This window comes from Eublepharis macularius, chromosome 14 (genome assembly GCF_028583425.1).
Source record: "Eublepharis macularius isolate TG4126 chromosome 14, MPM_Emac_v1.0, whole genome shotgun sequence".
Taxonomy (NCBI): domain Eukaryota; kingdom Metazoa; phylum Chordata; class Lepidosauria; order Squamata; family Eublepharidae; genus Eublepharis; species Eublepharis macularius.
This window is the reverse complement of record NC_072803.1, coordinates 40,646,106-40,672,699: the sequence shown is the minus strand read 5'-3', so window position 1 is coordinate 40,672,699 and position 26,594 is coordinate 40,646,106. Positions and strand designations below refer to the sequence as shown.

At 41.5% G+C, this 26,594-nt stretch overlaps 1 protein-coding gene across 1 annotated transcript; it reads right to left on the bottom strand.

Moving 5' to 3' along the window:
• Window positions 1–202: 202 nt before the first annotated feature.
• PSMB7 (proteasome 20S subunit beta 7) lies at window positions 203–26,343 on the bottom strand. Its single transcript, XM_054998529.1, has 8 exons — window positions 26,162–26,343; window positions 24,970–25,063; window positions 24,776–24,873; window positions 24,446–24,586; window positions 23,859–23,974; window positions 18,157–18,215; window positions 2,372–2,523; window positions 203–425 (listed from the first exon to the last, which is right to left on the bottom strand). The coding sequence occupies exons 1-8, from the start codon at window positions 26,230–26,232 to the stop codon at window positions 314–316; spliced, it is 843 nt and encodes a 280-aa protein (XP_054854504.1). The 5' UTR covers window positions 26,233–26,343; the 3' UTR covers window positions 203–313.
• Window positions 26,344–26,594: the final 251 nt, after the last annotated feature.

The following is a 26,594-nucleotide window of genomic DNA, read 5'->3' as shown; positions in this document are numbered from 1 at the left end:
ACCATACTTGAAGAATTCCTTGACGCATGCAGTTGGGCTACACTGGTCTACTCCCACAAAGAAAAGTATACTTAGCCTGTATGGCCAGACAACTATCCACATTCTGTCCAGAGGCCTGTGTGACTCAGTGCTATAAAAGAGCTCACTTGCCTATTTGTAAGTCTTCCTCTCTTCCCCCCACTAATCAGTAAATCACTCAGTCAACAGTTCCACTGGTGTTTATTAATTTCAAATTATGCAGCTTACAGAAAGGTGTTTCAATATAAAAACAATACACCTAGTCCACTCCAAGGACTGGAAAGTTTTCAATAAATCAGGATGTATCCATTATTTGCACTGTTTCATCCATCACTTCAAGATCCAGCAGAGTAACTTTTTCAGTGAGAATTCCTGTGGTTCCTCTCTCACACTTGTATCTCCCTTGCCTGTTGGAAGAAAGAACCATTGGGTAAAGTTATTTAGAAAAACTCCAGTGACTTCTGAGTAAAGTAGGAACAGGAGATGCTTGAGTCACACTGGATATAATCAGCAACTGGTTGGGGGTGGGGGGAATGGAAAGAGAGCAGTAGCAACCCAAAGCCCAGCTTCCCTAGCCATTTCCCAGCTAGAAGCGAGGAGGAAGTGGGGATGGAGAGCAGAGGGTCAGTGCCTACCTTCCCCACCCCCCTTTTTCTTTTGCCTTTCTGTAGCCCACCACCCTTGCCTCTCTTCTGTGCTATATAGCAATGGGAATTTGGGAAAGGAAAAGCAGCAGCAGCTCCACAGCTCTCCTTGGCTGCTGCCAAGTATTGCTCATCTAGCTCCTTTGTCCTCACTGCCATCGGCAATCATGCTGGACATTGTCTGTAGGTGTGGAGACAGTGCTGCTCTGGTTTGGGGGGGCGGGTGTTCTTGTAACCCCCCCCTCCTTTCAGTGTATGTCTATGCAAACCAGGGGATGCCCCCAGGTCTGTAGAAAAATTATTGCCTGTGCCTGGTCCATTCTCAAGGTCTATTGATATGCACAGGGCCACATTTGGAATTACGTACCTGGCATGTTAATGCAAGTTCTATCTAGTTTGACTGTAACCTGCCTTTGTAGCAATAATGTTACTGTGTACATAGCATACTGGTTAGTGTGTCAGACTAGAGTCTGGGAGACTGAAGGTTTGAATCCCCACTGTGCCATGGAAGCCCAATGGATGACATTGGGCCCGTCTTTCAAGCCTAACCTACCTCAAAGGTGTGGTTGTGATGATACAGTGGAGGAGGGGAAATGTAAACTGCTCTGGGCTGTGGGAGGTGATTTTCTTTGAGGTGTGTAACAAAGGTGAAACTTGAGTATACAGAAGCTCACTGACACCTTAAAGATAAAGACAGTACAGGAAGGGCTTTTTCATGATGGCATAGCAGACTTGAGTGCCCGTTTTACTGTGGGAGGCTATGAACACAAAGTAAACCTCAGTTGGCCTTATCCAGAAGAGCTAAGCACGGCCTAAGGATAAGAACACAGTATTATTTACAGAAAACCTTTCTTATCTCACTTTTAATAGCAGGTTCCATGGTTACTCAACTGTGTCTTCCACATGGGATGAAAGTACAGACTGCAAAACTCAGACCCTGCAGTTATAAATCCCTATGGGTTTCCAACCAGGGAGAGGGAAATGGCATTTATTATCTGGCATGTTCTAGAGCCAGGACAATTTATGTAAAAATCACAGTTGGAATTTTTTTAAAAAATGGGAGCCACTTTGTGTGCAATAACATAATGGGAACTGTTATGACTTCTCTCACTGGAGATCCAGGGCTTCTCAACACAACCCGTTTTTATTACACAACACTGTTACTGTGTACCATCTCCCTAATACTAAACAAATGTGAAATAGCTCTTCCTGAGCTAAGGAAGGTGCAAATCTTACACTCCTGTTGATGCTACTGACTTAATGTTGGACCTTACTACAGCAAGTTTCTAGCAACAGGAAACATTTGCTTCCCGCACAAAAAGAGCCACTTCTTCAATCCAGACCATTTTAACTGGCACAGGCAGCTAGCTGTTCTCCAGGAAACGTTGGCTCTGTTGCACCCTTTTAAATGCCTCTCAAAGCCCTCTGTTCTTATCACAATGAACTCATACAGCTTTTGAAACTAGCAGGCCTCTCAGATTGACAAGTGCTGCAGGAACAATTCTTTTGTTAATTTGGTTTTCAAACATATTATCTAAGCTAGTACCAGCTTGTACCATCAACTCCAATCCGGACAACATTCTCTGAAGTACTTCCAGCTACAAATATCTGCAGTCTATAGCTGCGATATGCACACACCGGTATGCATTAAGCTTCTGATCTAAAGGCATTTGAAGAATCTGTCACCAATGCCTCTACAAGAGTCTCACCGTTCGCCCTTTTTGTTTGGCATGTCATAAGGGCGGAGGAAGTCCAGCTTGTTCTTGCTTATGACACACAAATCAATATTACTGCCTGAGCCCAGATCATTGTATATCCCAGCTGCAATGGCATCTCTCACGAGCTGTTTGGCTGCTTCTTCCTGGAAGAAAAGTTCCAAGAAAATATCAGTGCCTCAATCCTCCCACATTTCCAAGGAGTTATGCTCGGCTGTTCATCACATGCAAATTCTTGAGTATTTCTCAGTTTCAGCTAATCACAGAAGGCAAATGCAAGAAAGGCAGAGGGACTCTTATATAGAAACAACTGAATTATTTCTCTGCCTGTTTGAATGGAGCAACTCGGAGGGAGGGAGGGGAGAGGGAGGGAGATGGAAATGCTATTCCTGCAATAATGCCCATGCACATCTCCATTGCCACACTGTCTCACTTAGATGCTTGAGCAGCTCAGCAGAACCACAGCAACAATGGTTCAAATCTGAATTCAACCATACATTTTTGTCGTGCCTTGCACTGAAGAACAAAGTCACTGTCAAGTTACTCCCCCTCCCCCTTCTTTTCTTTAGGCAAAACCATCATTGGTTGGCATTCAACACAGCCAACTCCAGCAAGCCTGAACTTCAAATGTACACTGCCCTCTGTGAGGAAACGATTCTGAAGGTAACTTCTGCACATTTGCAATTGCATACAGTTCTATTTATTTTGGACACAAAATAAAAATCTACAAGATCCCCAACCCCCAAGACTTCTTTGTTCAGATACAGATTTTAATAAAGATTCCAGTGATTGGAAAAAATCCTGTTTCAGATATTTCCTGATATATGGTAAAAGCAGGATTATTTCACCAACAAAACCCCCTAAATTTCTAATACTAACAGAAATTGGACCACACACAAATTGCAACAGGCCTTCTGTCTTGAAAAAAAAAATTCCATCAAAATGTTCAAATTACATAGGCAATACAACCACAGCTTGCACTGTAAAAATTATACAAGAACACACTCTCCCCTGAATAACTTGCAAAATCATTCCTTTAACATGATTTTCCAGTAGAAAACCAATTCATTTGGTGACCAATTCTGTGCATCAAAGAACGCCCTTAAATAAAGTGCTACCCTCTACAGTAAAAAGCAGGAAATGGAAGGGATTCCCATTACATTAGCACCCTCTACAGACCCATGAAAGAAAGGAAATTTGTATTTCGGTAAGTTTTCCGGAGAAGAGCAAGATTCAGGTCCAGTAACACCTTAGAGATCAACTAGATTTCCAGAGTATGAGTTTTGGGAGTAAAAGCTCCCTTCATCCGATTAAGCAGAGAAGCATTTCTTGCCTAAACAGGCATGTTTTGAAATCACGATTTTAGTATTTTAGGAAGAGTCTGTGGAACATGGCAGCTGATAACAAATCACCACTGTAGAACTGCAGACACACACACAGCTCATACGATTTCCTAAGCACAACTAAGCCACAGCTGGGTTTCCTTAGTATCTCTAAACAGTGTCAGAAGGCTGAACTGCAAAATATATTTACTAGTGACCAATTCAACATGTATAAAATGGCAACTCCCCTTCAATAACAAACGACATACAAGTTTCTTACTAAAGCGAACTTTGCAGTCTGCCACCGCCAAAGCCCCTTGCAATAATTTTGTATTACTGGCTAAAATGGCTCAGTAGAAAAATCTGATTGAAAGTGCCAGTATCCTTGAGATCTGGCTTGCCTCCCCCCTACATGGAGAATTCTGCATTCCAGCTGAACACTTACCTAAGCCTTGCTCCTCAAAGTTCACTTCTGCTCCTCCAGAACAGCAATCCAAGTTCAGATCACCTAACCCTAAAGAGCTGCCCTTGCCAAGGCTCCTTCCAGCACAGATCTCAGCGAATAGCCTGAGGGCAAACGGCAACTCCTCCCATCTCCTATAAATCTTCCAGACGCAGCCTCAGGCTTTGCCACAGGAGAATAAGGATTGCAGGGTGTGTTTTCATTCTAATCCCAAAGGGTTCTCAGATTTAAGCAGCAGCTGCATGAGTATCGCTGAAGAGGCCCCCAAAGTGCAATTGCGCCTTTCCCCAGCACATGTTCAGCACTCTCTAGTAATCCTCCAGACAAGGGGCTTCCTATGGAGGCCCCCAAATTCTCACAGCTCAATTAGGACACGGACCAAGAGGTTTGCACTCAGCCAGACATCCTTCAGCCAAATAAAAGAGGAAATCTTTCAAAACATACTCAAATTAAGCTTTGGCCTGGGGTCACTCTGTGAATGACTGGTGCACGTCAGCGCAATGTGGCTCTTCCTTAATTCTAGAATAATTTTATTAAATGCAGTAGCACAAGGAAAGATTAAGAAATAATTTAGTAGAACAGCAAGCAAAACAGATACAAAATCTGCAACTAAGCTAAAAACAAGTGTAACAATTTGGAGCAATAACCATATCGTTCTTCCTTTCTTAGAAAGTTGCTCAACTTCTTGCAATATCAGCAATTGTTCAAGTTACTGACAATCTAAACTTCAAATTGATCAAGGTCCCATATAATTAAAATAATTTCAAGGGAAGATCTGCTATATCAAGCCTATAAGACATTTTTTAAAACTTGCTTTACCACCACCTTCCTGTTAAACACAGTCATTTGTAGCTACAGTATTACTTTTGCTCAAAAAGACAGTTATAATGGCACTGAGAAACCTTGTTCAGTAAAACCTGGTCCTGCATACAAGCCCCGAATGCCAGCTTCCACCAAGTGAGTTTTTTAGAGTCAGAAAAGGGAGGCTAATAATGAAAGTGCTGACAGTCACAGTCTTAACGACGGTGGCATGAATGACGCAGTGTAATAATTAATCTTAAAAAAAACCCTAAAAGTTCTGAGTATATAAAAGGAGCACTTCCTGCTTTATGGTTGCAAAGCCCAAGCTAACTGGGAATATCATCCTCTGGGGGCTACGGATGCTCCTTAAATGAGATTACAGTAAGAGTGATGTACTGTAATACAAGTCAGCTGTGACAAGCAGCCCTTTATAGACCGCTCGGCTTCCTCCATTGCTACATCACACAATGTGTCCCAGGACTCCAATGTGCTCCTCCATTTACCACCACATGACAAATGGGCAGCACTTGTAAAAGGCACAAAGAGGTCCAGGCCAGCCATGTAATGGTCACCACAGCTGTGCCAAACTGCTGGAGGGGGGCATGGCAGACCCCAAGTTCATTAAACTGACCAGTAATGGATCTTTCAAAATGCGTCTGAGGAATTGAACAGTAAAGGCTAAAATAAATAACTCGGCATGGAGGCTCATCCGAAATGGTGTTTGATAAATTATTTATAACTGAGGAGATTGTCTGCATTTAATTTTGGAGCTACTGGTAGCATCTTTAAAAGATGATTTATGTGCTGTAATGCCATTAAACTCTATATTGGCCCACTGCTGGCTATAAAGTCTGCTGAGATTTAGAGAACGAGTTTTAAACTGTCACAGCAACATCATAGTAGATAGAGACGGTATTAAATCTTTACTTTAAACCCGTTATCTGGAGAATTGCATTTTGTAGACACTCCAAAACTGATAGATTACCTCTCTCCAACTGCAGTGGCAAGAGTCCCAAATAGCCCTCCCCTGGTAGAGAACTTTTCCACATTAGCCTTCCAGAGCGCTCCAGTCACTTAAGTGATTTGCAGACCAGGGGGAGAACAGAGCACCCAAATTTAATGTCAAGCATTCTGCAAGGGAAGAGGCTAGCCAAGGATGTATCAAATGTTCGACGATTTCTTAAAAAGTTTTCAAGACAAAACCATTTTGCAATTCTGGATGTATCAGACAAAACAGTGTGGGTGTTTGCCATCCTATTTAAAATGGTGGGAAGCTAAAAATCAATTTTCATCTATTTTTATTTACTCCATTTATACTTAGCCTCTCTCGCCAGTGGGGACTCAAAGCAGCTTACATCATTCTCCTCCATTTCACCCTCACAATTCTGTAATGTAGATTCATGGTGAGAATGTTGACTGGCCCGAGGTCAACCACCAGCAAGCTTCCATGGCAGAGTGGGGATTCTAACCTGGGTGTTCCAAATCCTAGTCTGACTCTCCAACCACTACACACACTGGCTCTTCCCTACTAACAGTTGTTATACTTCATTGGAAGCAATTATAAGTATACTAAAAGGGCATCTAACATGTCTGAAAGCAGTATCCAGCTGGCTTGTAAACAGCAGTAGCTTGCTAAAAATCCAATCTCTTCCCATATTCTTCACTGCAGTGTTAATATGTGCAAATGAACACCCCCATATTGTTCAACACCTTATTGTACCCCAAAAGTAAAATATACAAATTTACTTTGAGTATCTTGAGGGGATGACAGTACCCTAGTAAAAAATCTATATAGAAGTATTGGGAGTTTGGGACTAGGCATGAAGGATACCAGGGCTTACAGAAGGATAATTAGACCATGAAAGAGTAATTGGTGGACACGACTGTGTAGAAATGTGGATACACTGGTCTTCTGGGAGAAATTTCATCAAGATCAATACATAACAGGAAGCAAAGCTAAAAATACTGGGATACTCTGAAAGGGAGCTGACCCCAGGCAGCAGCTCCAAATCAAAAGAGCTTGACTGCTTCATGGTCCATCTCTTCTGCCTCCCCTACTCCAGTTTTGGGGAAGAAATTCCAAAAAGGAAAGTATGGAAGTCAACAATATCATCTGGCATGTGCCTGTGAACCAAACACCATCTCTTGAATCAATAGGGAAATACAAGCAAAAGCACCTTTCATTCTAATGCTCAATACTTCCTACAGTACAGTGGGAAGGGAATGTAATGCATTTCAGAAACAGCTTTGAAGCTCAAACCTCAAACTGATTAAAAGTGGCAAGATTTTTGCTTTGTTCCTACTTCTCTTTTGAGTGATCACTCAGGAACAGTTAAACTGTCTGAAAGACTTATCAGCACTGTCCTTATTTGGGCCAGGCTTAGTGTGTGTATACATGCTATTTCTCTCATTCATTTTTCATAAACAATGGTCAAGCAACACAGTTCTGTGGCTGCAGCCTGCTGAATACTGTATGAAATACTGGAAAATCAGTATGAGAATACTGCATATATGCCAAACCTCCTTCCACTGAACAGGCCATTCTGTACTAAAAGTATTTTGAACCCTACATGGTTCCTGCTGTTCTTGAACCAGACAGAGTTGCCAGTTTCTGGCTGGGAAATTCCTGGACATCTGGAAGTGGTGTCTGGGAAAGGGAGTTCAGAGGGAATGTGATGCCATAGAGTCTACCCTCCAAAACTGCCATTTTGTTCAGGGGAACTGATCACTGTACTCTTGAGATAAATTGAAATTCTAGGAAAACTCCAAGCCCCAGTTGGAGACTGGAAACTCTAGAGCCAGGTGAGGGAATGCAGATCTTTGAAAGATATGTGTATTGACTCTGCTCTATTCACTCCAAAACTGGTAATGTGCCGTACCACTTACATTTTAAAAATCTCAGAAAGAGACATCCCCCACACTACATAATTCACAGGACATTGTTTAGATTTGATTGCAAAATAGAGGGTTTAGAGAGCCATAGAAACCTGTGCTACTGTGCCAGGTGAGTAGATATTTTCAAGATGGTTGCTGCATCATATTAACTGGTTAGACTCGCTCCTTCCTATACTATCTATCTTCCATTGAACTATGCAGTTCTATATAGCCAGAGGCAATTAGACAGAACATCCTCAAGCACACAGTGTAGATTTACACAGCTTGCTGCCTTCTTTTAGAGCTACAATGAAGAATTAACCTTGTCACAACAGCAGAACCAGGCTCTCCCAATCTCTCCCAACCAGGCTCTCCCAATCACAGAATTGCATCACTTGCAGCTCTCCTTTCTGCCTTCCAGTTAAGCCCTTCAGTAGCAGACAAGATATTAAAAGCATCAAATGGCTGAAGTTCCTAATTTTGTGGCCACAGAAAAAAATTAGGTGGATGAAACATTCCTACTTATGAACCAAATGCCATGTGCATCTTTGCTTAGAGTTGGTAAGAGGTAGGGAAAGCAGGTGCTCTACCCACTCAGGACCATCTGTCAAAGCTCAGGGATGAAAAGAACCTGTGTGGTCATTAGAAAGAGACAACAAGCTTTTGTGGACAGAAGAGCAAACTGTACAAGTATTAGAGACTTCTGTCGAAAGCTCCCTTTCTGGAAAACCGTGTAGAGCAACAGATTTGAATTTTAAAAGTCAAGCAATAAGATCTACCATCATGAAGGATCCAGTCACACAACATGGCACCATGACCACACATGCTTGTGCTGCGACATCTATGGATGCTCATCTTCAAAATACATTTTGACCTAGCGAGCCTTCAAAGTGTCTGATATCTAAATTTTCAAGACGTTCTGTAAAAGAAGCTGCGGAATTTGCTGATATTTATGGATATTCTATGAAATAGAAGAATTTTGTTAACGAAAAAGCTTTGTTCTTTTCATTATCAGTAAAATGTTTGTATCTTAAAGCCTTGCATCGCAGCTGCCTGAACCTATGCTATTTTCACAATCCATCAGTACATATGCCTCTAAGCTTGGCCTTCCCTTTCTCACTTCCTGCACCACAAGTATAATAAACCATGTTAATATTTCATACCAGCGTAAAAGATGCCAGAGTATCAATTCAACATCTGTTGTCTTTAGGGTTTGGGAGTCCCGCAGTGGCCCTTTCAATTTGTAATTGAGTTCTATACTGAATTAATCAGCAGTTTATCTTTTTTAGTTAAAAAAAAATCTTCCCTACTAACCTGAATTTACATTAACAATTTATGCTGAGTTACCTGCCAAGGTACAAAACGTATGATTCTAGAACCACCATTCCGTAATGTCACTTCCTCTGATACCATCCCTCACAGGAGCAGCAGGAGCCATTCCACTGGCCAAAACTTTGTATCTCAAAGGGGACATGTGAAGGCTGCTTGGGGCTTTCAAATCACTACAAGCTAAACTTCAACTCACAGACATATTTAATTTATTACTAGTGCTTTTGTGATGTTATCTGGATTTGATATGGACGAACTTATCATACGAATATATCTGCAGTAAGAGCCCCCGTTTCTTAAATCCAGTCTTCACAGTCTGTCCTCATCTCAGCTACAGTGATGTGCTGGATTACAGTGACAGTGCAAGGACAGCAAGCCAAGAGAAACAGGCAGTTTATAGATGTGCACACCATGTTGCAACAAAGGACAAGCTGCTAACAGTGACCCCTCTGTTGGGTATTAAGGGGTAGATGTTCATATTTTCCTATCAAAAGAAAATAAAATCAGTCTTGGGTGAAGGGAGGGGAAGAGCCTATACATTAGGGGTCCCCAACATGGCACCTGTGGGCACCTTGGCACCCACCAAGTGTTTTTAGAAAGTGGGTGATGCCGGCTGGGGCTCTGATTGGCCACTGGAGATCTGAGTGGCTGTGCAGATTAAAATAATGTTGTTTCAGCAGCAGCTGCCACTAAAGTGCTGATTTTATTCTCTCTCATTCTTCTTTCCCAGGAGACAGAGCCACACATACAGAGGAAGCTCAAGTGTAGGGAAGAAGAGGGACAATTTTAAAAATGCAAAATTGTCCCTCTTCTTCCCTACACTTGAGCTTCCTCTGTATGCGTGGCTCTGTCTCCTGGGGCGCCCATTCTGTGGTTGGCTCTGCCACCCTGTGTCAGAATTGCAAAGGGCCCTGAGGCTCAAAAAGGTTGGGGGACCCCTGCTATACATTGTATTGTTAAATAATAGCAGAGAGTTTCAGTAAAATCTCTCCCCAAAGTCCATGAAAAACATTTTTCAACCTCCTCCAGTACTTCAAGCGCATCTCCTTGTTCTAATCCTCTGATGTATGAATCAGTCTTTGCTGTTCACAAACAAAATACATTCATGATCCAGAGAGAACTCTTGTTTTTGCAGAAAAACTATACATACCTGAATGAGAAAAAAAAATTTCCCACTGCAACCCCACCACATCATCCTGTTGTAGTGAAAATTGAAACAATTTGCTCCTGAGAAATGCATCAAAAATAATTATCTTTCCTCCATATCTTTTCCAAGAGTGAAAACTGATCTCTAGGCATTAGTGGCTTGCAAATAAACCTGCCCACATTATCATGCAGAAGATCTAAGTAGTACTAGCTTACTTATGTAAGTTTAGGAGGGTGTTCAAAAGGTGCTCATTTTTAGCCATACAATGGATGAACTAAAATGTATAGTCAAAATATCTTGGCAGGTTCTATATTCTTTCATATTATATAGAATGACTCGTTTGGCTTGCCAAAGATAGATCAGAAATCACACCCTTAAGACAACTCCATAAGCAATTTCCTTATAGAGAACATAGCAGAAAAAAGACCGCTAGCCGTTAGAAGTTCTAAGTTATTCAAAGCATTTTATCATTAATTCTATAGTTATAGAAATTCTTAGCATTTTGGCATGAAGATAGATTTAGATCAATCCCACTAATGGAGGGAAGCCAAATTAATATCCCAAACCATGTCAAGAATTTAAAAGAGACCTACAGGGGAAATCACTTCTACTTGGAGAAACATAAGCAGTCATGTCCCAGTCAGAATGCGCCTAAGAAAGATGACCGCAGTACAGGCCATGCAATGGGAACATGAGCGTCTATACTAAAGGACAGAGTTGCCTTGCTAATTCAAAGCCATATCACAGATACACAAACACTGGGTACTCATTCTGCAAAGGAGTCTAATTTTTTAAGGCATTTGCTTAAGCTCTGCGTTCTGCCAAAGGGGATGCAAGTTACCTAGGCAGCTCTCCAACTTAATGCTGATGGTCTCCCTTGATCTCCATTGTCTGCTGGCAAACCTCCCAGCAAGCGGCCACCTAGCTACGGAGTCATTAAAACTCAGAGTGTCAGCTGGGGGGATTAGCCAGAAGACACCCACACCTGAGCCCCTGTGGCAGAGACATGGGCATTTTGATCAGCCCCACTAATGAAGCCGGCATTCATATGCAGCATGTCACCACTCCTGAGCGTCAGTCAGTCATACAAGCAGCCTAAATGAGACTGATGAGGCTGCTGTGCCTGATCAAGATTAAAGTTTGGGCAGTGTGAAAAAAAAATTAGCACACCACAGCGACTCTCCTATTGTTGGCAATTAAACATATACTTGACCAACTACAGTTACATTTTTTGTTTCCTGAAACAAACTCAAATAAGCATCACTTTCACATCCACAGTGAACACACACCCACTAGATATTTCACATGTCCCCAAATGTTCAATACAGCACTTGACCTGTTCCTTCTAGCTGCCACGCGCTGAATCCTATTGCAGCCTCTTGCTAACAAGGGGAGGGAGAAGACTGTCCCTTTCAGACTATCTTGTATGAGACCTGATCACAGAACCCTTAGGCAATAGAGATGTGAGGTGGAAAAATGCCCAGTGTTTCCTCCCATTTCTAAAGATTCAGTGTTTCATAAAATTAACTGCAATGAATAGGTGCCCCTGCCAATATACTATTAGGCAAGCTTGGGAATTTCAAAGTTGTAATTAATGTATTTAAGATAATTATCCCTAGAAATTGAAAATAATAGTTGTATGTCTTACAGATTTGTAAACTGGACAGCAAGGGAAGGCAGATAAAAGCAAAAATATGTATAATATTGCACATTTTTAAAATCAAGGTACAAATTCTCCTGACTGTACTAATCTCACACTGTCTAATCCACCTTGAGTCTCAGTGAGAAAGGCGGACTATAAATGACATTAAATAAATAAATGGCTGCAGGTCAAATTAAAACCAAATCTAAAATTCCTATTCCTGTGTCTCCTCTCACAAGGTGGAAGGAATATTGTAAATCACCAATGTGACGTGGAACTAACAAGTAATCCAAGTGAGGAGGTGCCACCATGAAATACATGGCATATCACACACAGTTCTTTGGGCGTGTTAACATTACAATACACTCCTAATGGACTTAAAAGGGTGCAACTCTGTTTAGGATTGCATGCTTTTCAGTGCCTTCAGCTCTTTCTCTTAAATTTAAACAACTTGAGGGGGGTACATGCTATACAGTTTTTACATTTTTACAAATACATTGCCAGTAGAAATAATTTCCACCTAAAGCTTTGAATTTGTTTGAACATTTAAGCTAAACTTGTTTTACATTTTGTTTATGAAACAGAAGTCAAAATAAACATAAATCTCTTTGTGCTTTATTGTGGCATTGGAATTTTTCCAGTTCATATCATTCCAGAAAACCCACATCACTGGACAAAAGACCAAGGACAAAGATCTGAGTTCTGCTATGCCGCTAATTATTCCACCCTGGCAAGAGTACCTATAACTGCACAACGCATTCGCACTACTGCCTGCCTGTGTGAGAAGAATACATTTTGAGAGAAGGGTTATAGCTCCATGCAAAAGTTCCAAGTTGAATCCTTGGTGTCTCCAGCTAAAAGGATTTCAGGGCCAAAAGAGCAGAGAAGACTACTCTCTGTCTGGAATCTTGGAGAGCCATGATCTGTCTGAGAGCTGTGATCTGATCTGCTTGGCTACATGGGAATGAATCCAGCACTAAATACTTTTTTTTAAAGTAAGTTTTAGCTCCTGCAATAAGGGATAGCTTAGAGCAGAGAAGCTGAATATCCAGGGCTTTAATGCTCAGCACAATGTCACGCTCCTTACCACCTCGGCCTCAGCCTTATTTCTCTCTTCTAATGCTCCAAACTTTGCAAACTATTTATTGTATCCTGCCTTTCTATCTTAAAACCCAAACAGCTAACAAAAACTAGATCAGACAAATAGTAAAGAGTCCAGTAGCACCTTTAAGACTAACCAACTTATTTGTAGCATAAACTTTCGAGAATCACAGCTCTCTTTGTCAGATGCCTCTGACAAAGAGAGCTGTAGTTCTCAAAAGCTTATGCTACAAATAAGTTGGTTAGTCTTAAAGGTGCTACTGGACTCTTTACTATTTTGCAACTACAGACTAACATGGCTAACTCCTTTGGATCGAGATCAGACAAAACTATTTATGAAGAAGAAACCAACAACACACCATCAGAAAGATATTAACAAGACTTCCCCATGAGCAGCAGGCCTAAAGAATAATTAACTAACTTCCACCCAATCCCAATGCTCCTCTGAACAACCAAATTTCCACTGACTGCTGGAAGGAACACAATCACAGGGCCAGGCAGGTCACCCTTGGTAGAGCAATCCAAAAACTTCTGTGTAAGGGCTCCTTTTTCCAGGGTCATTAACAGCATTGCATCTGGTCAATGCATCTGAATGCAGTTCTAGGCCCAGTCGGAATGTTCTAATCTTTCTAATAATAGGCATTACTAAACTATGCATTCTAAGAAGTATTTATATGAAAAATTAATGCACAGCTAACCTCAGAATGATGGGAAACAGCACTGCTCAGAGGCAATAAAATTCCCACTCCAGGTCCACAGGAACTTTACAAAAATCAGATCACAAAAAGATGGCCCTCTGCTCAGGGGGTGGGCAAGGGCCAAAACCTGCTTTCTCAATGGTTAGCCCCGCATCTTCCCATTGGCTGCTGCACTCTGCCTTCTGTTGCCACCTTCGCCTCCTTCCTGTTTGCTCCTACAAGCCCAACTTCTTACCTTGCTAGCAAGAAGTCTGCCACATATTCCAGGTCTTAGAGAAAATAAGCATTTCCAGACAGCAGCTATAATGGCTGTCACCCATCTCCATCTACCCACATTCCCGCCCCCTTGGTTTCCAGGTCTATGGGGTATGCAGATTGCTCAGAACAACCAGCTGTTGAGAACTTCCTTGAAAGCTCTGCTCCGTAAACCTTCACTTCCAGAAGCAGAGCCTTCTTTGCCACAGTGCACATTCTCTCCTTGCCACATTTTGCCTGTGGCTAAGTTTTGTTATGCTTTTGGTACCATGTGAAGCCATTTCTATTTTTGCAGGCTGAGTCTGAATTCTTCGTTCTGACTGTATGCTACTGCACTCTGTTTTTTATTCTGTAACTGCTTATTGTATTAGTAACTGCTTTCTGTTTTGCCTGTTCAGGGTGTTTAAAGCAACTGGCTTTAATATGGCCATGGATCTGATGCTGCAGCCATTTACCATTAATTGTACTGGAATTATTTGCTGATACTTTTCACTCTTGTAAGCCACCTTGTGAATCTTTGTTTAAATAAGCAGCCAAAGGACTGAGATGACCATGGGGGCTGGAGTAATGACGGCTGATGTCATGACACCACACTTCCCTGGAGTACAAGCAAAGAGTGCTGTTAGGCAGGGGTATTTGACAGACTCTCCACTTCTGCAAACTGAAATGAATTTTTTGGAACCATTATCAAATCTTAGACATTGGTCTGGTGCAAGAAATGAAAAACATGGCAAGTCCCTTAGCACGTAAGATCTTCTCTGCCTTGTAACAAGTAACAAACTTCACTGAAAGCAGAAGATGGCTTTGCTCCAAGAATTCCATCGCTAGGCATGCTGCTCTCTCACTTACATTTCTTGAGACAAGTCCACAGGGGTGCACATGAGCAACTATACCTGCCTAACAGCAGTCGGATGTTTGGCATCCTGTTTTGAGGCACCTATAGAGCTTTAGGGCAAAAGCTGTTGCCATCTTGGCAATCTATAACAGCTCCTCTAGAGGCCAGCATCTATCTACCTGGAGGAGGTTGGATAGAGATTGTCTCTCTGCACTGCAGCCCGTGAAAGGGCTGTCATGCTTGGCACTGACAATGCATGTGCTACCCAAAAACTCAAGGCACACTAAGTCTAGGAGGAGGAAAAATAGGCCCTGCTGGTGTGATGCTGCCTCGGGCAGTGGTAGAAGCTTGAACAACTCATCTTCAAACGGCAGAAAGCCAGGGCTTGAGAAACCTGCAAAAATTGGCTAAGCCTGCAGTCTTCATTTCTTTAAGTTGAATGTCTTCAAAGTCTGCTATTCTCACTGTAGGGCACAGCAGCTGCCAGAGCAGGTTTGATCCTCTCAGCTTTTGGCAGCTCTCAACTTGAAATTCCAGCAAAAGAAATTTTTCAAGTTGCTATTATTGCCTGTCACTGATTTATAAATATTGTGCACTATGTGTTGTGGCACGGCTCTCTAGGGACGCCGGCGCATGCCAAAAGCATAACAGAATGAAAAAACAGTTCCTAGCCTTCAAATAAATGCTAATTCCTTTAACTGCACTCACACGATGCTTTTGGTGAACAGCTTCAGTAGTACAGAATATATATCAGAGGGGGGAAAGGCTGATTGTCTTTTCCAGCAGTATTCAGCTGCTACTTTCATTAAGCTCGTTTAATTAGATTCCAGATGCTAATTTGCAAGTTGATACCAGAGGGTGCAGGACAGTTTGCCTTTGAATCATTTCTCTGTGATGTGATGGTCTTGCAGTATACCACTACCCTTTCAGAGCTCTATCAAGATATTCTGACAATTAGTGCAAAAAGAAGCAGCATTCAACTTAACAGGAAAAAAGAAACCCACTAATTTTCTACCCATTTTAATGACAGGAGTCCAGAGAATTTTAAAGATCTTTCCACCACAACAGCAGTTGACAAATTCCATACATTGGTACCTAGAGATTTGCTAAATATTATTCAGCCCTTCCAAAAAACAGACATTTCATGCTTTTTATGTGACTAAGTCTTGGAAGAGTCACACTAGAGAACACTCAGCTAAAAGATATTCCAGACTGTTTAATACAGAAAAGGAGAAGTCAGTTTCCCCCTTCAAATTAAAGACAAAACGGTTTCCCCTTAAATTTAAAGCTGGAAAATACAAAAGCCACAGACATATAATTTTTCCTAAAATGGTACTAGTATTCCACCCCCTCACACATACAGTTTTTAATTCTAGGGGGGGGGGTTCTAGGCCATCCCATTTTACACCAGTTGCAGCAGATGTATATTTTAAAAACTCAGTTATCCAACTATATCCTTTGTCTAACATGGGAGAGGGTCTCCCTGGCTGAAAGACAAAAGAAAAGGAATGGGACAAAAAAAACCAGGGACAAATCTTGCCTTAGACTTCCTCAGTTACATACACAAGTAGGTAGAAGGCTCTTCCAAAATATTTGTGGCAGCGTATGCAACCAAGCACAGCCTAAAGACAGGGTAAGGTGCAAGTCTGAACATAGAAAGCACAAGTGCTGATGCTGGGGCCACTCATGGTAGCTGGGACAAATGGAACAATCCCTCTTTATTTCATTCTTCTGCCCTGATGAATGCCACAGTTGCATTTTGTCTTGGTTATCCCCTCCTTTTCGCAATACATGTGAAGCCCTATCCCCCTATCCAGAACAAGTTATTCACTCCTAGGTTATTAACACAATGGACTTGTCTTGTTTACCTTTGTTGAAGGATTAAAGGGTTTAGGGGTGACTGATTAGGATATAGTCTGAAAAGATCCTTATTGAGATTATGACAACTGTTGTTAAGATCTAATTCACCAAGACAAAATTTGCATGGAAATATAGTCTTAATGGCTTATTGTCAAAAACAGAACATATTCTGTTGTGCTCAAGAGTCCACAAATGCAATCACTAGCAGGGCTCATCTCCAACATAATACCAAACTTCATTACTTCCAGATTGCTTTTGAAGTCCAGTGTGTCAGACTGGGCTATTTGTTTCTAGTCTCTGGATAAAATAGGAGCTCTTGCTGACTTCAGAGACAGTGTCCCTCTTTGAAGGGCAGATTCTGGTCTATTACTAAGAGTACACTTAACACTAGAATAAGTTCAAACCGCTTCATAAGGGTACACACAAGGATCACTTAGTTATAAAGAAGTGAAAACCTAAAAGTCAGTATCCCACTTTAGGCTGGAGAAAGTTTCTCTAGCCTAATTGTCTCTTCTGATGGAGAAAGAACCATTTCGGTTGGAAGACGACTACAAACTTGGCTCACTGGAGTGGTAGGATATACGCCATTAACTTGGTACAATTAGTAATTTGTGGCAGTGATATGGGGTGGAAAGAGAGATCTAGTTTTGTATTCCTTTGCATACTCATATCTTTATGAATAAAGTACAAATTAACAATGTTAAAAAATTAAGTTAAAACAGCTCTGAATTCTGTTAGCCAATGTATAGTCTTCAAAGATTTCTCTGGGCTCTCCTAGTTGTGTTAACATAGGGAGTCCTTATAGATCGAATCCTTTACTCAAGGTCCTTAGCTATTTGACAAAAATTTAAATTGCTAAAACACCACAAACTACAAACAGGGAAGAATCAAATGTCCAAACATACATAGTTGAAAATATCGGTAGCCAAATTAGTTTTTCTTGGAAAAACCAAAGTTACTAACACAAGGGGGTTCTATATGTCATAAAATTCTTAGTGTGAGGAAACACTGTAAGGCCCCTGCTCTAATGGATCAACCCATATCCTACAGAAGTGCCGACTGTATTATAAACCACCCCATCCACCTATGTCAACTTGCCATCTCAATCTTATGTTACTCTTTATTATTTTATTAACAACGAACACTGTTCAGAAAAAAAACCCCACAGGCTTAACAGATATACAATACATAAGCTTAACAGAGATACGATTATAAGCAAGACACACAAAGGCTAAAGAACAGAAATGCCTTCCCCAACAGACTGCTTCCCTTCTATTTCCATAGCTGAAAACACAGCAACAGATCACTGAAAAGATCAAGACAGATGCTTGGCCTTGCTTTAAAACTAAGCACCACATCCTTCTCAGAACTACATACATTACACTGCTGTCACAATTATGCAAAGAAATGGTAGCAGGAGTTCCACAAAGCTGAAAGGGGGGAAGCTTTTACCTCCATGTCCGGCTTGAAATTGTCTTCAAAAACTGCCATAGCTGCCAAAGCGCCTGAACCTGAAATCAGCAGAGAAGCCATTTATTTTAGTTTTACTGCAATGGTATCTAAATGCATTTTTCCTTTAAATAAAAAGTAATCACAATTCAAAACTATGTTCCACATGCCATAAAAACTGGATTTTTAAAAATGCCAACCTTCATTTTGCTACTGACCATTTGAATGCTGCTTGTTTAAAGCATCACTTATTTCAACTGGCACCCTCTCACCTGCATTTGTAACCACCTAACTGTGAAACAACTGCTTGAATATTTGACCCTTAGATCCCACTTGCATTTTCAAAATTCTTAGCAACAGAATAATCAAGTAAAAGAGATCTGGTCAGAAACCAACATGAACATGCCAGGAGTGGGTGGTGGGACTTTTGTGTTCCTTGAACCAAAGCACCCTCCGTAGCCATGCCGTTTTTGAAACTGAAGGGACTTTAAAAAGGAAACTATGATGGTACTAATGAACCAGGAGTTGTTGTCTGTTCTGAAATACAGGACCGTTAAAAGATCTCACCAGGCATATATTAGTTCTTAGAAGTCCCCTCCTTTATTAAAAAAAAAGAATAGTTATTTCTTAATATATCATTGTATGATACTACTACTGTCCAGTCAAAGGCTTTGAGGATGACGTAGGCTAGAAGTTTAAATATATTTTGCAGATGGGAAGGAGCAGGTTTTTAATGAATTAGATCAGGGTATTCATCGTGGTACAGAAGATGTGCTAGCAATACTAAGAAAGCTGCTGGCTATTGTCTCCCGGTTATTTATTCTCTTCATCTACACTAAAATAGATTATTGCATTACGTTCATTTCTGGGATTGTTCTTACTTTCTGCTCTAAACAGTAAAGCAGACAAAAGTGACAGATGTGAAAAATGCAAGGATTTATTCACACCTCATACATGTCAGATTATCTGCCAGAGCCTCTTTTCACCCAAACTGAATCACAGGCATCACAAACACATCCTACAAGTGGACTTTAAGAAGCAGCTGAGCACCATTTGTATTTTTAAACCTGCTTTGTTCAGAAGAGAATCTTCTTTGCATAGAGACATCATCATGTCTCTCTGCAGCTCAGACTGTATTTCAGGCCACTGCACTTTTGGAGATTGAACAAAGTTACCTACAATTTTTTATGCCAATTAGGAGATTTTTTGGCATTTATTACTTTTTAACTTGTTTTGCATACTGCTATCTATTTAGCTGGGTCACCCAGAAAGCCATACTTTCCATTTAAAATGATTTGTGTACATCGCTTGACCACCTCAATGGTTTAGCAAAAGAAAAAGGCAGCGATTAAACAGTTTCAAATGAGGCATCCTGCTGATTTTATCAAGTCTACTGAATGTATAATGAAAAGGGAGAAGCTGACAGTGACACTGCTGAGAAAATACAGACTACTTTATCTGAACCATTTAAGGAGGTCCAATTATAGATCAAGTTTAAAGGGTAGAAGCAGCAGATTTACAGACACAAATCAATGAACATGGTAATCCCAGTGAATGTGACAGATACTCCTGTTATGGAATATTGCTGCGGTTGAGGATCATTACCTTTACAGTACCAAATACATCACATTTATAAGCAGTGGGGTTCTCAAAGCATCCTCTTATACGCCAGGCAATGGCTATTCATTTCAGCCTCAGCGCCACATATGGCTCCATTTTAAAAAAAACTTTTTTTAAAAAAAAGGAATACTTTCTAAGGGGCTGACACAATATTCACAGAATGTGTAAACAAGCCAAAACAGCAAACAAAAGAAACTGCCCTAAACCACAAGAAGTCAAAATGAAAGTGTGTCCTGGATACCCTTTATGAGGCAAGCACTGCTGCCCACTAAAATACATTTATGGAGGGAAGAGGAGATAGGGTTGCCATCTTCAAGGCATGATTGAGCCTTGACTAGAAATGTTGAAGATGACAGGAGTTGACATGACAGAGTGGGTGGCAACTACTGCACTCATTCGCTAGGAAAGGGATTGCCGTTATGATGGGGGTGAAGGACTGCAGATATTGTAAGGATGCATGTGTACATGGGGCGGGGGGGGGTCAGTCAGCAGAGGCCCTGCCTGACAAATGGGGTAAGCCAGGTTTTGTCCTCTTCACATACTCTACTCAAGCAAAGTAGAACACCTAAATACTGATATGGTGGGGGGGATCAAATAATGCTACTGGGAGGGAGGTTAACTGCCACCTGTGCCTGGTCACTCCAATGCATGCTCTCTTCAAAGTCTTTTTGATTACATCTCAATCATTTAACATCTACCATAAAAGTATAAACAGGGAACAGAGTTTGGGGAGGGGGGACATTTATCTTCCACCTCAAACATTCCCTGGGGCACAGGAAGTGTTATTTTCCCTGCAGCCCTTGCAGACTGTTTTCTCACATAAAGTTCATCAGAAGCCAGGCTCTTTCTGCAAAACCCCATCCTCTTTTCCTTTTATGTTTTACTTTTTTGGCAAACAAATGTAGCACTGATCTGGCATTTATCTGACTGCTAACAACACAACATGTAGTTTGGCTAACACAGAATTTATAATTACATTACATTCTGAGCAGCCTGAACTAGACAATCATACAACAAGCTCAGCATGGGCAGTAGTACAGCTCCTGTGTCCCTTTCCAAAAACAAAGCCCAATGAGTAGCTCAGCAGCTGCCCTGCTCTTTTCAGTGTTGTGAATCCTCAGCATGTAGAAGCCCGTTTGTGTGTATGAGCTCTGCAGGTGCATATGTTTGCCTAGACACTGACTAGGATACTTTCTGCTCATGTGGTGCTTGTTGTATATGCATGCACTGGATCGGCTAGAGGGCACACAAGTGCCAACCTGTAATTAAATTTAAAACATCCTAGAAATCACTCTACATGCATCTGAAATGCTGTTTTTATCAACAGACCATGGGGGTGCAGAGTTTTTGAACTATGTTTTCAAGATGGATACAGTCCAGATTCACATCCCTGGAGAACTACATCTGTTTTCTTTTTAGCAAAACAAAAAAAAACACTGCACATCTTCAGTACCCATGGACCTGTCTGTTGCCACTGCTTCCTCTGCCTGCCAGGCTGGAGAATATGCGTGCAGTGTGAAGAGAGTAACATTTAGATTTCTTTAATCCATCAGTGTCAGCAGTGCCTGACAGGGCACTTATTCACAAATGCTCATTGTTATTCAATTTGCTGTTCATCCTAGGTAGAAATCCAGTGCTCTCTACAGACCCATCGATCGGTATCATTTTTCACTCTGGTTCCTGGCTGAGAGGCCTGGTCTCTTGGTGGCATCGCTTGTGCTGCAGACAGACATTGCCAATGCATAGAGAGCTGATTTATGAATATGAAACAACACTGGTGCCAAGAGATCAGGCTCAGCCACTAGAGACCACCAGAATGCATCTTGCTGCTTCCCAGGTCTGAACTGCAGACTTCAAGTGCTTTAATTTTATGCACGCATTTCATTATATAGCCATGGCCAGAAGCTTTTCTAGACAAGCCAGCAATCAGACAATCTTGCATCGTTTGCTGAAATCCACATTTGTCCTTTGTCAGCATAAACACTTTAATTTGATGTTTTCACTCCTGAGTAAGCACTGAGTATGTTTTAAACTCCTTCAGAGGGAGGACACTGCTCTGTGTTCAGACACAAGATGCTGGATTTCCATTTCCTTTGCCTACTGTGAGCAATTATATACAGGTCTCTCTACTTTATGCCGATTTTTCATAATATGTAGCTTGTAACAAAAGGAACATAGGAGGAAAAAATTAAAATTATGTACAGAAATATATTGGGGAATCACTATTATTTTAAAAAATTACGGCGATTTTGTTCCATATGTGGAACTTAACACGTCATCAGTCATCAACCATATAAGCAACTACACCTCCACTACAATGGCTAAGTGCTTTGAAAATCAAATCAGTACAGTAGCTATACTGTAAAATTTAGACTGGGAAGATCTGTTTGAACCTCTATTCAACAGGGCTAGTCACCAGTTGTTATGAGGGGGATGTCTGATGCTCTGAGCTCCTTAGGAGAGAGTAATAATAGTAATTAACAGACAAGCCATTTTGGACATTCAACAGAATGTATATGACAGTAAATACCTTTCCAGTGACCCACCAAAGACAGGATTTCAAGCATATGTTAATATTTTGGAATATCAGGTATCAGTCAGCATATCCAGGACTACTAAGAAGCCAAAACAGTAGCATTCAAGAGGATATCTTACATGCCCCTCTCTGTCCAGAGAAATCGAAACTAGATTATTCTTCCTTGATAGACATTCACATTAAAAACCTTTCACTGATTTCAGTAAACAATATTCACACTATAGCCATTCTTTAGAATATCAAATAAACAGCATCCAAAAATGCCTGTTATAAAGCAGAGGGGAAGAATTCTATAGTTTCAGTTCACTAATCAATCACTATGTATACTCGCAGCAAGGTGATTTATGGTTTAGTTATTTAATAATTTAGAAGTTCAAGGCACATTTATAAATATTAAGCCAATTTCATCCTTTATGTTAATTCATACAAGAGCTTAGATGGAATATTACATCATAAATCCTGTAACTTTTTTAAAAATAAATTTTATGCACAGAGTAAATAATTCACTATATTGTGGAGTACCATGGCACCATCTATTGGCCTAAAAAGGCTTTTCTCTCCAATCTATCTAAACACTTTATATAAACCTGCTTACATATACCTGCAACTCCCCACTGTTAGCATGTGTATGAAAGAGCATCAAAAAGTCCACAAGTTATCCATATCTCTTACATGACTAACAAGAATTTTTTGTTTATAGCAGAAATAGTCTTATGATTGAGCGCATCCTTCCTTACAATTATTGCTAACTTCAGCAACACACTTTGGCTCTGCTATACATAGTTGTTATATCCATACATATTGGAAAGAACACCTTAAGAGCAAACTGCAGCTGAGATTAGAGTGATCTCAAATTGGTAAGACAGAGCTCAACTAGTATAATATTCATATTATCACCTATCTGTAAAGTACTGCAAGAGTATCAAGAAGAAATAATAAGTGTAAAGCTTTCTCCTTCAAATTCACTGACAGAAAAAACTATTCTCACAAATAACTTTCATCCAGATAACTTTTAAGACTTTTATCCAGGTATTTTTGTAACAAGTAACAAAACAGACAAGCAGAAGTCCCAAGGAGACCCACCAGCAAGCTAACTTATTTTTGTATCTTTCAGTCAATAAGTCAGCCCTGGGGCAGATTTTTAAAATCTGAAGTACCCATTCCAGCGTTATTTCCCCAAAGGGTCTGGTGACATTTATTATCCTTTATGTATCCTTTTTTCCTTCTTCGTCAAAAGCTTGAATTGTTAACTTGGGATATGAATCAGCAAAAGTTTGTCATTCAGCATTTAAGCTACATTCTAGAAACCAATTTTTTCACCAAGTCCAGGGAAGCAGGATTTCTTTCACTGAATCAGAATTTATCCAGAAATAAAATGATTATCAGAACTCAAAAAAGCAGATCAAATGACAATGGTTTTACTTTCAGGTTCTATTCAACTAGTTATAGAAAAAATGTGGCAATAAGGAAATGCCTATGAAATGCTGTGGATTTCCACTAGTACGCAGTGTGATTGCCACATTCTAAGATATAAAAGAGCATTGCTTACCCATTGTGACATAAGGCAATTTGTCTGTAGATCCATGGGGATAGATGCTGTAGAGGTGGGGCCCAGTGACATCAACCCCACCTAGAACCAGGGCAGCACCTATATAACCTTGATACCTGGGTAAGAAAAAAAAAAGTATGATATCATGACAACTCTAGGAATTGGTTCCAAATTCAAAAGAATCATTTTTTAAAAATGCCCCTGGGGACTTCTGCATGTACAACTACTCAAAACATCATTGACAGTGAAATCCTAAACAGTGACCGTTTCCACACGGCTTACTTTATTCTGCAAAATAGCGAAATCTTGCACAAAATCTCGCAAGAAGACGCTGTTATCGCGTCTTCTCGCGCAATAACAGCGTCTTCTTGCGAGATTTTGTGCAAGATTTCGCTATTTTGCAGAATAAGGTAAGCTGCGTGGAAACGGCCAGTTACTCCAGTCTAAGCCCACTGATTTCACTGTTAGGTGCACACCACTCAACCTGCTTAACTTCATCTCTCACTATACTATATTTACTGAATGAAGACAAGAACTGCCATTGTGCAGGTACTCTGCATCACACAGTCCATGCAAAGGGCAGTCACCTGAAGAGCATCTGTTTTAGCATCCGGTTGGCGGTAACCACTCTTGGAAGCCTTCCAGTTGAAAGCAAGTGGAGTTCCATGTTGGAAGAGATCAGTTGGGTTGTCATTTCAGTGTCTGCAGCAGTCCCAGCTCCACAGCAGCTATAACCACATTGAACAATTTTGTAAGGCAGCAGTATTGTTTTAAATACTCTAAATGATACAGATTTACCAGGTTGCCATTTTAAAGGAACTATAATCTCTTCTCAGAAGAGAAGAGACTATAGCTTTCCATACACATAATACTCCCAGAAAGTCTGTAGATACGGTCTAGAAAACACACACACTTACTAGATGTTTGGAGAGATAAAGTGGATTTTTGAACAGTTCTTATCAGCAACAACCATCCCTTCAGTGGCTCTTGTATCTGCTCCAAGCACAACACCATCCTATAGAAATGAAGAGCTTTCTTAAAAACTGAGAAGGAACGGCACTGAAAAAGGCAGGGCACTTAAACTCCATCAGACTAACAGCTGAAGTCTCACCTTAAACACAACCCCAGCAATGGTTGTTCCTGTCTTGCGGGCTGAAGGAAGCCGGAGACCCTTCTTGGAACACTCTGCTTCTAGCTGAGCATTCCTGCAACATAAGAGTGAAAAAATTATTACAAAACTTTTCCAAAGAAAGCATAAGAAGATACTAGCTTTGCCACCACCACTAGAAGAGACAACTGAAAGAACAAAAGAGTTCTTCCCATCATATCTACACTTATTGTATATCCTCAATAACTCCTTCTCCACATCACCAAGACAGTATAAGCACACACATGTTGGGCTATCCAACAGCCTCCACAGTCGATTTTGAGTGACTAGGCCAAATTGCACCAATATGGCATGTGTGAATAAACTTTTAGAGAGCATTTCCTTGTATCCCAATATCTTCCCCCAATGTAAGCTGAACTGAGGAAACAAACTGAAGATGCTGTTCCCTTTGGTGTTCATCCATTCATCCAGCTCAAGCTAACCAACCCTTTTACATTTTCCAATCCTCACCTTTCCTGAGAAAGAAAGAAATTAGGAAAGGAGGTATGAGTGGGGGTGGGCACTACCAGAATCCTGCTGTTCACCAGAGTCCCCCCACCCACCCTTTAAAACTCTTGCACAGGCATCCCAGCTGAGGGTTGCCAACTCTGAGTTGGGACATTCCTGGAGATTTTAGGAATGGAACCTAGGGAAGGACAGGACCTCAGCAGTGTATAATACCATGCAGTCCATCCTCCAAAGCTGCCTTCTTCTCCAGGGTTTACTGATCACTGTAGACTGGAGATGAATTTTAAGTCCAGATCTCCAACCCCTACCTGAAGGTTGGCAACCCTCATACGCCCCGAAAAAAGCCAAACAACGCCCCCACCCCCCGTAAGAAACTGCTGCAAGACAACATCCCTCCCACCACGAAGACTGAGGCAGCTTTGCGGGGAAGAAAGGAGAGGGAAGCCTCGGTTCCCTGCCTCGTAAGCTGCTGTGGGTGCAATACATTAACGCCGCATAAATAAAGGAGACTGAAGGGCGCACGAGTGCTACTCCCCCTCCGTAGGCCACAGCACCGCCTGAGTCACGGCGCGCCGGCCGCTTGGCTTCCCGCCCCTCTTTTCCCGCGCCGGCCGCCTGGTCCCGCTTTCCGGCCCTGCCTGGTGAGTGCGACCCCTCCGCCTCCCCGCCCGTCCCCCAGCCTCCTCACCGGGCGCAGTTGTGGAAACTGAATCCGCCCGCGAAATCCAAGGCCTGGAGAACCGAGAGCGTCGTCGCCATCTTGCTTTGCTTCTCAGTCCGCAGCAAAGACGGAAACGGAACCGGCGAAGGAGGCGACTCCGGCGCGCCGGCTGCTGGTGCTGAGTCACCCGCTCCCTTCCGAAGCGAAGAGCTTGTCCTGCCTTCGCTCCCTCAGCCCGGCCAGCGGCATCAGCTCCTCCCCTCAGGATTCCTGCCGGGGAACGTTGAAGCCTCCGCTTTTCCTCTCGTAACGGCAGATTCGTCACCCCCAGATCTCCTGGAATTTCCCAAACCAGAACTGGCAACCCTAAGTAGTGTCATGTGGGTGTTGGCCTCTAGGAGAAGAGCACGATTCGGGTCCAGTAGTCGCTCTTTAAGGGGCCACCGAACCCGAATCTTGC

Excerpts from the sequence above, each read along its gene's own strand:
- PSMB7 (XM_054998529.1), bottom strand. The coding sequence starts at position 26,232 with ATGGCGACGACGCTCTCGGTTCTCCAGGCCTTGGATTTCGCGGGCGGA. Across the intron at positions 24,874-24,969 it reads TTGCTGGGGTTGTGTTTAAG|GATGGTGTTGTGCTTGGAGC; the intron begins GTGAGACTTCAG and ends TCATTTCTATAG. Across the intron at positions 24,587-24,775 it reads TTTATCTCTCCAAACATCTA|CTGCTGTGGAGCTGGGACTG; the intron begins GTAAGTGTGTGT and ends ATGTGGTTATAG.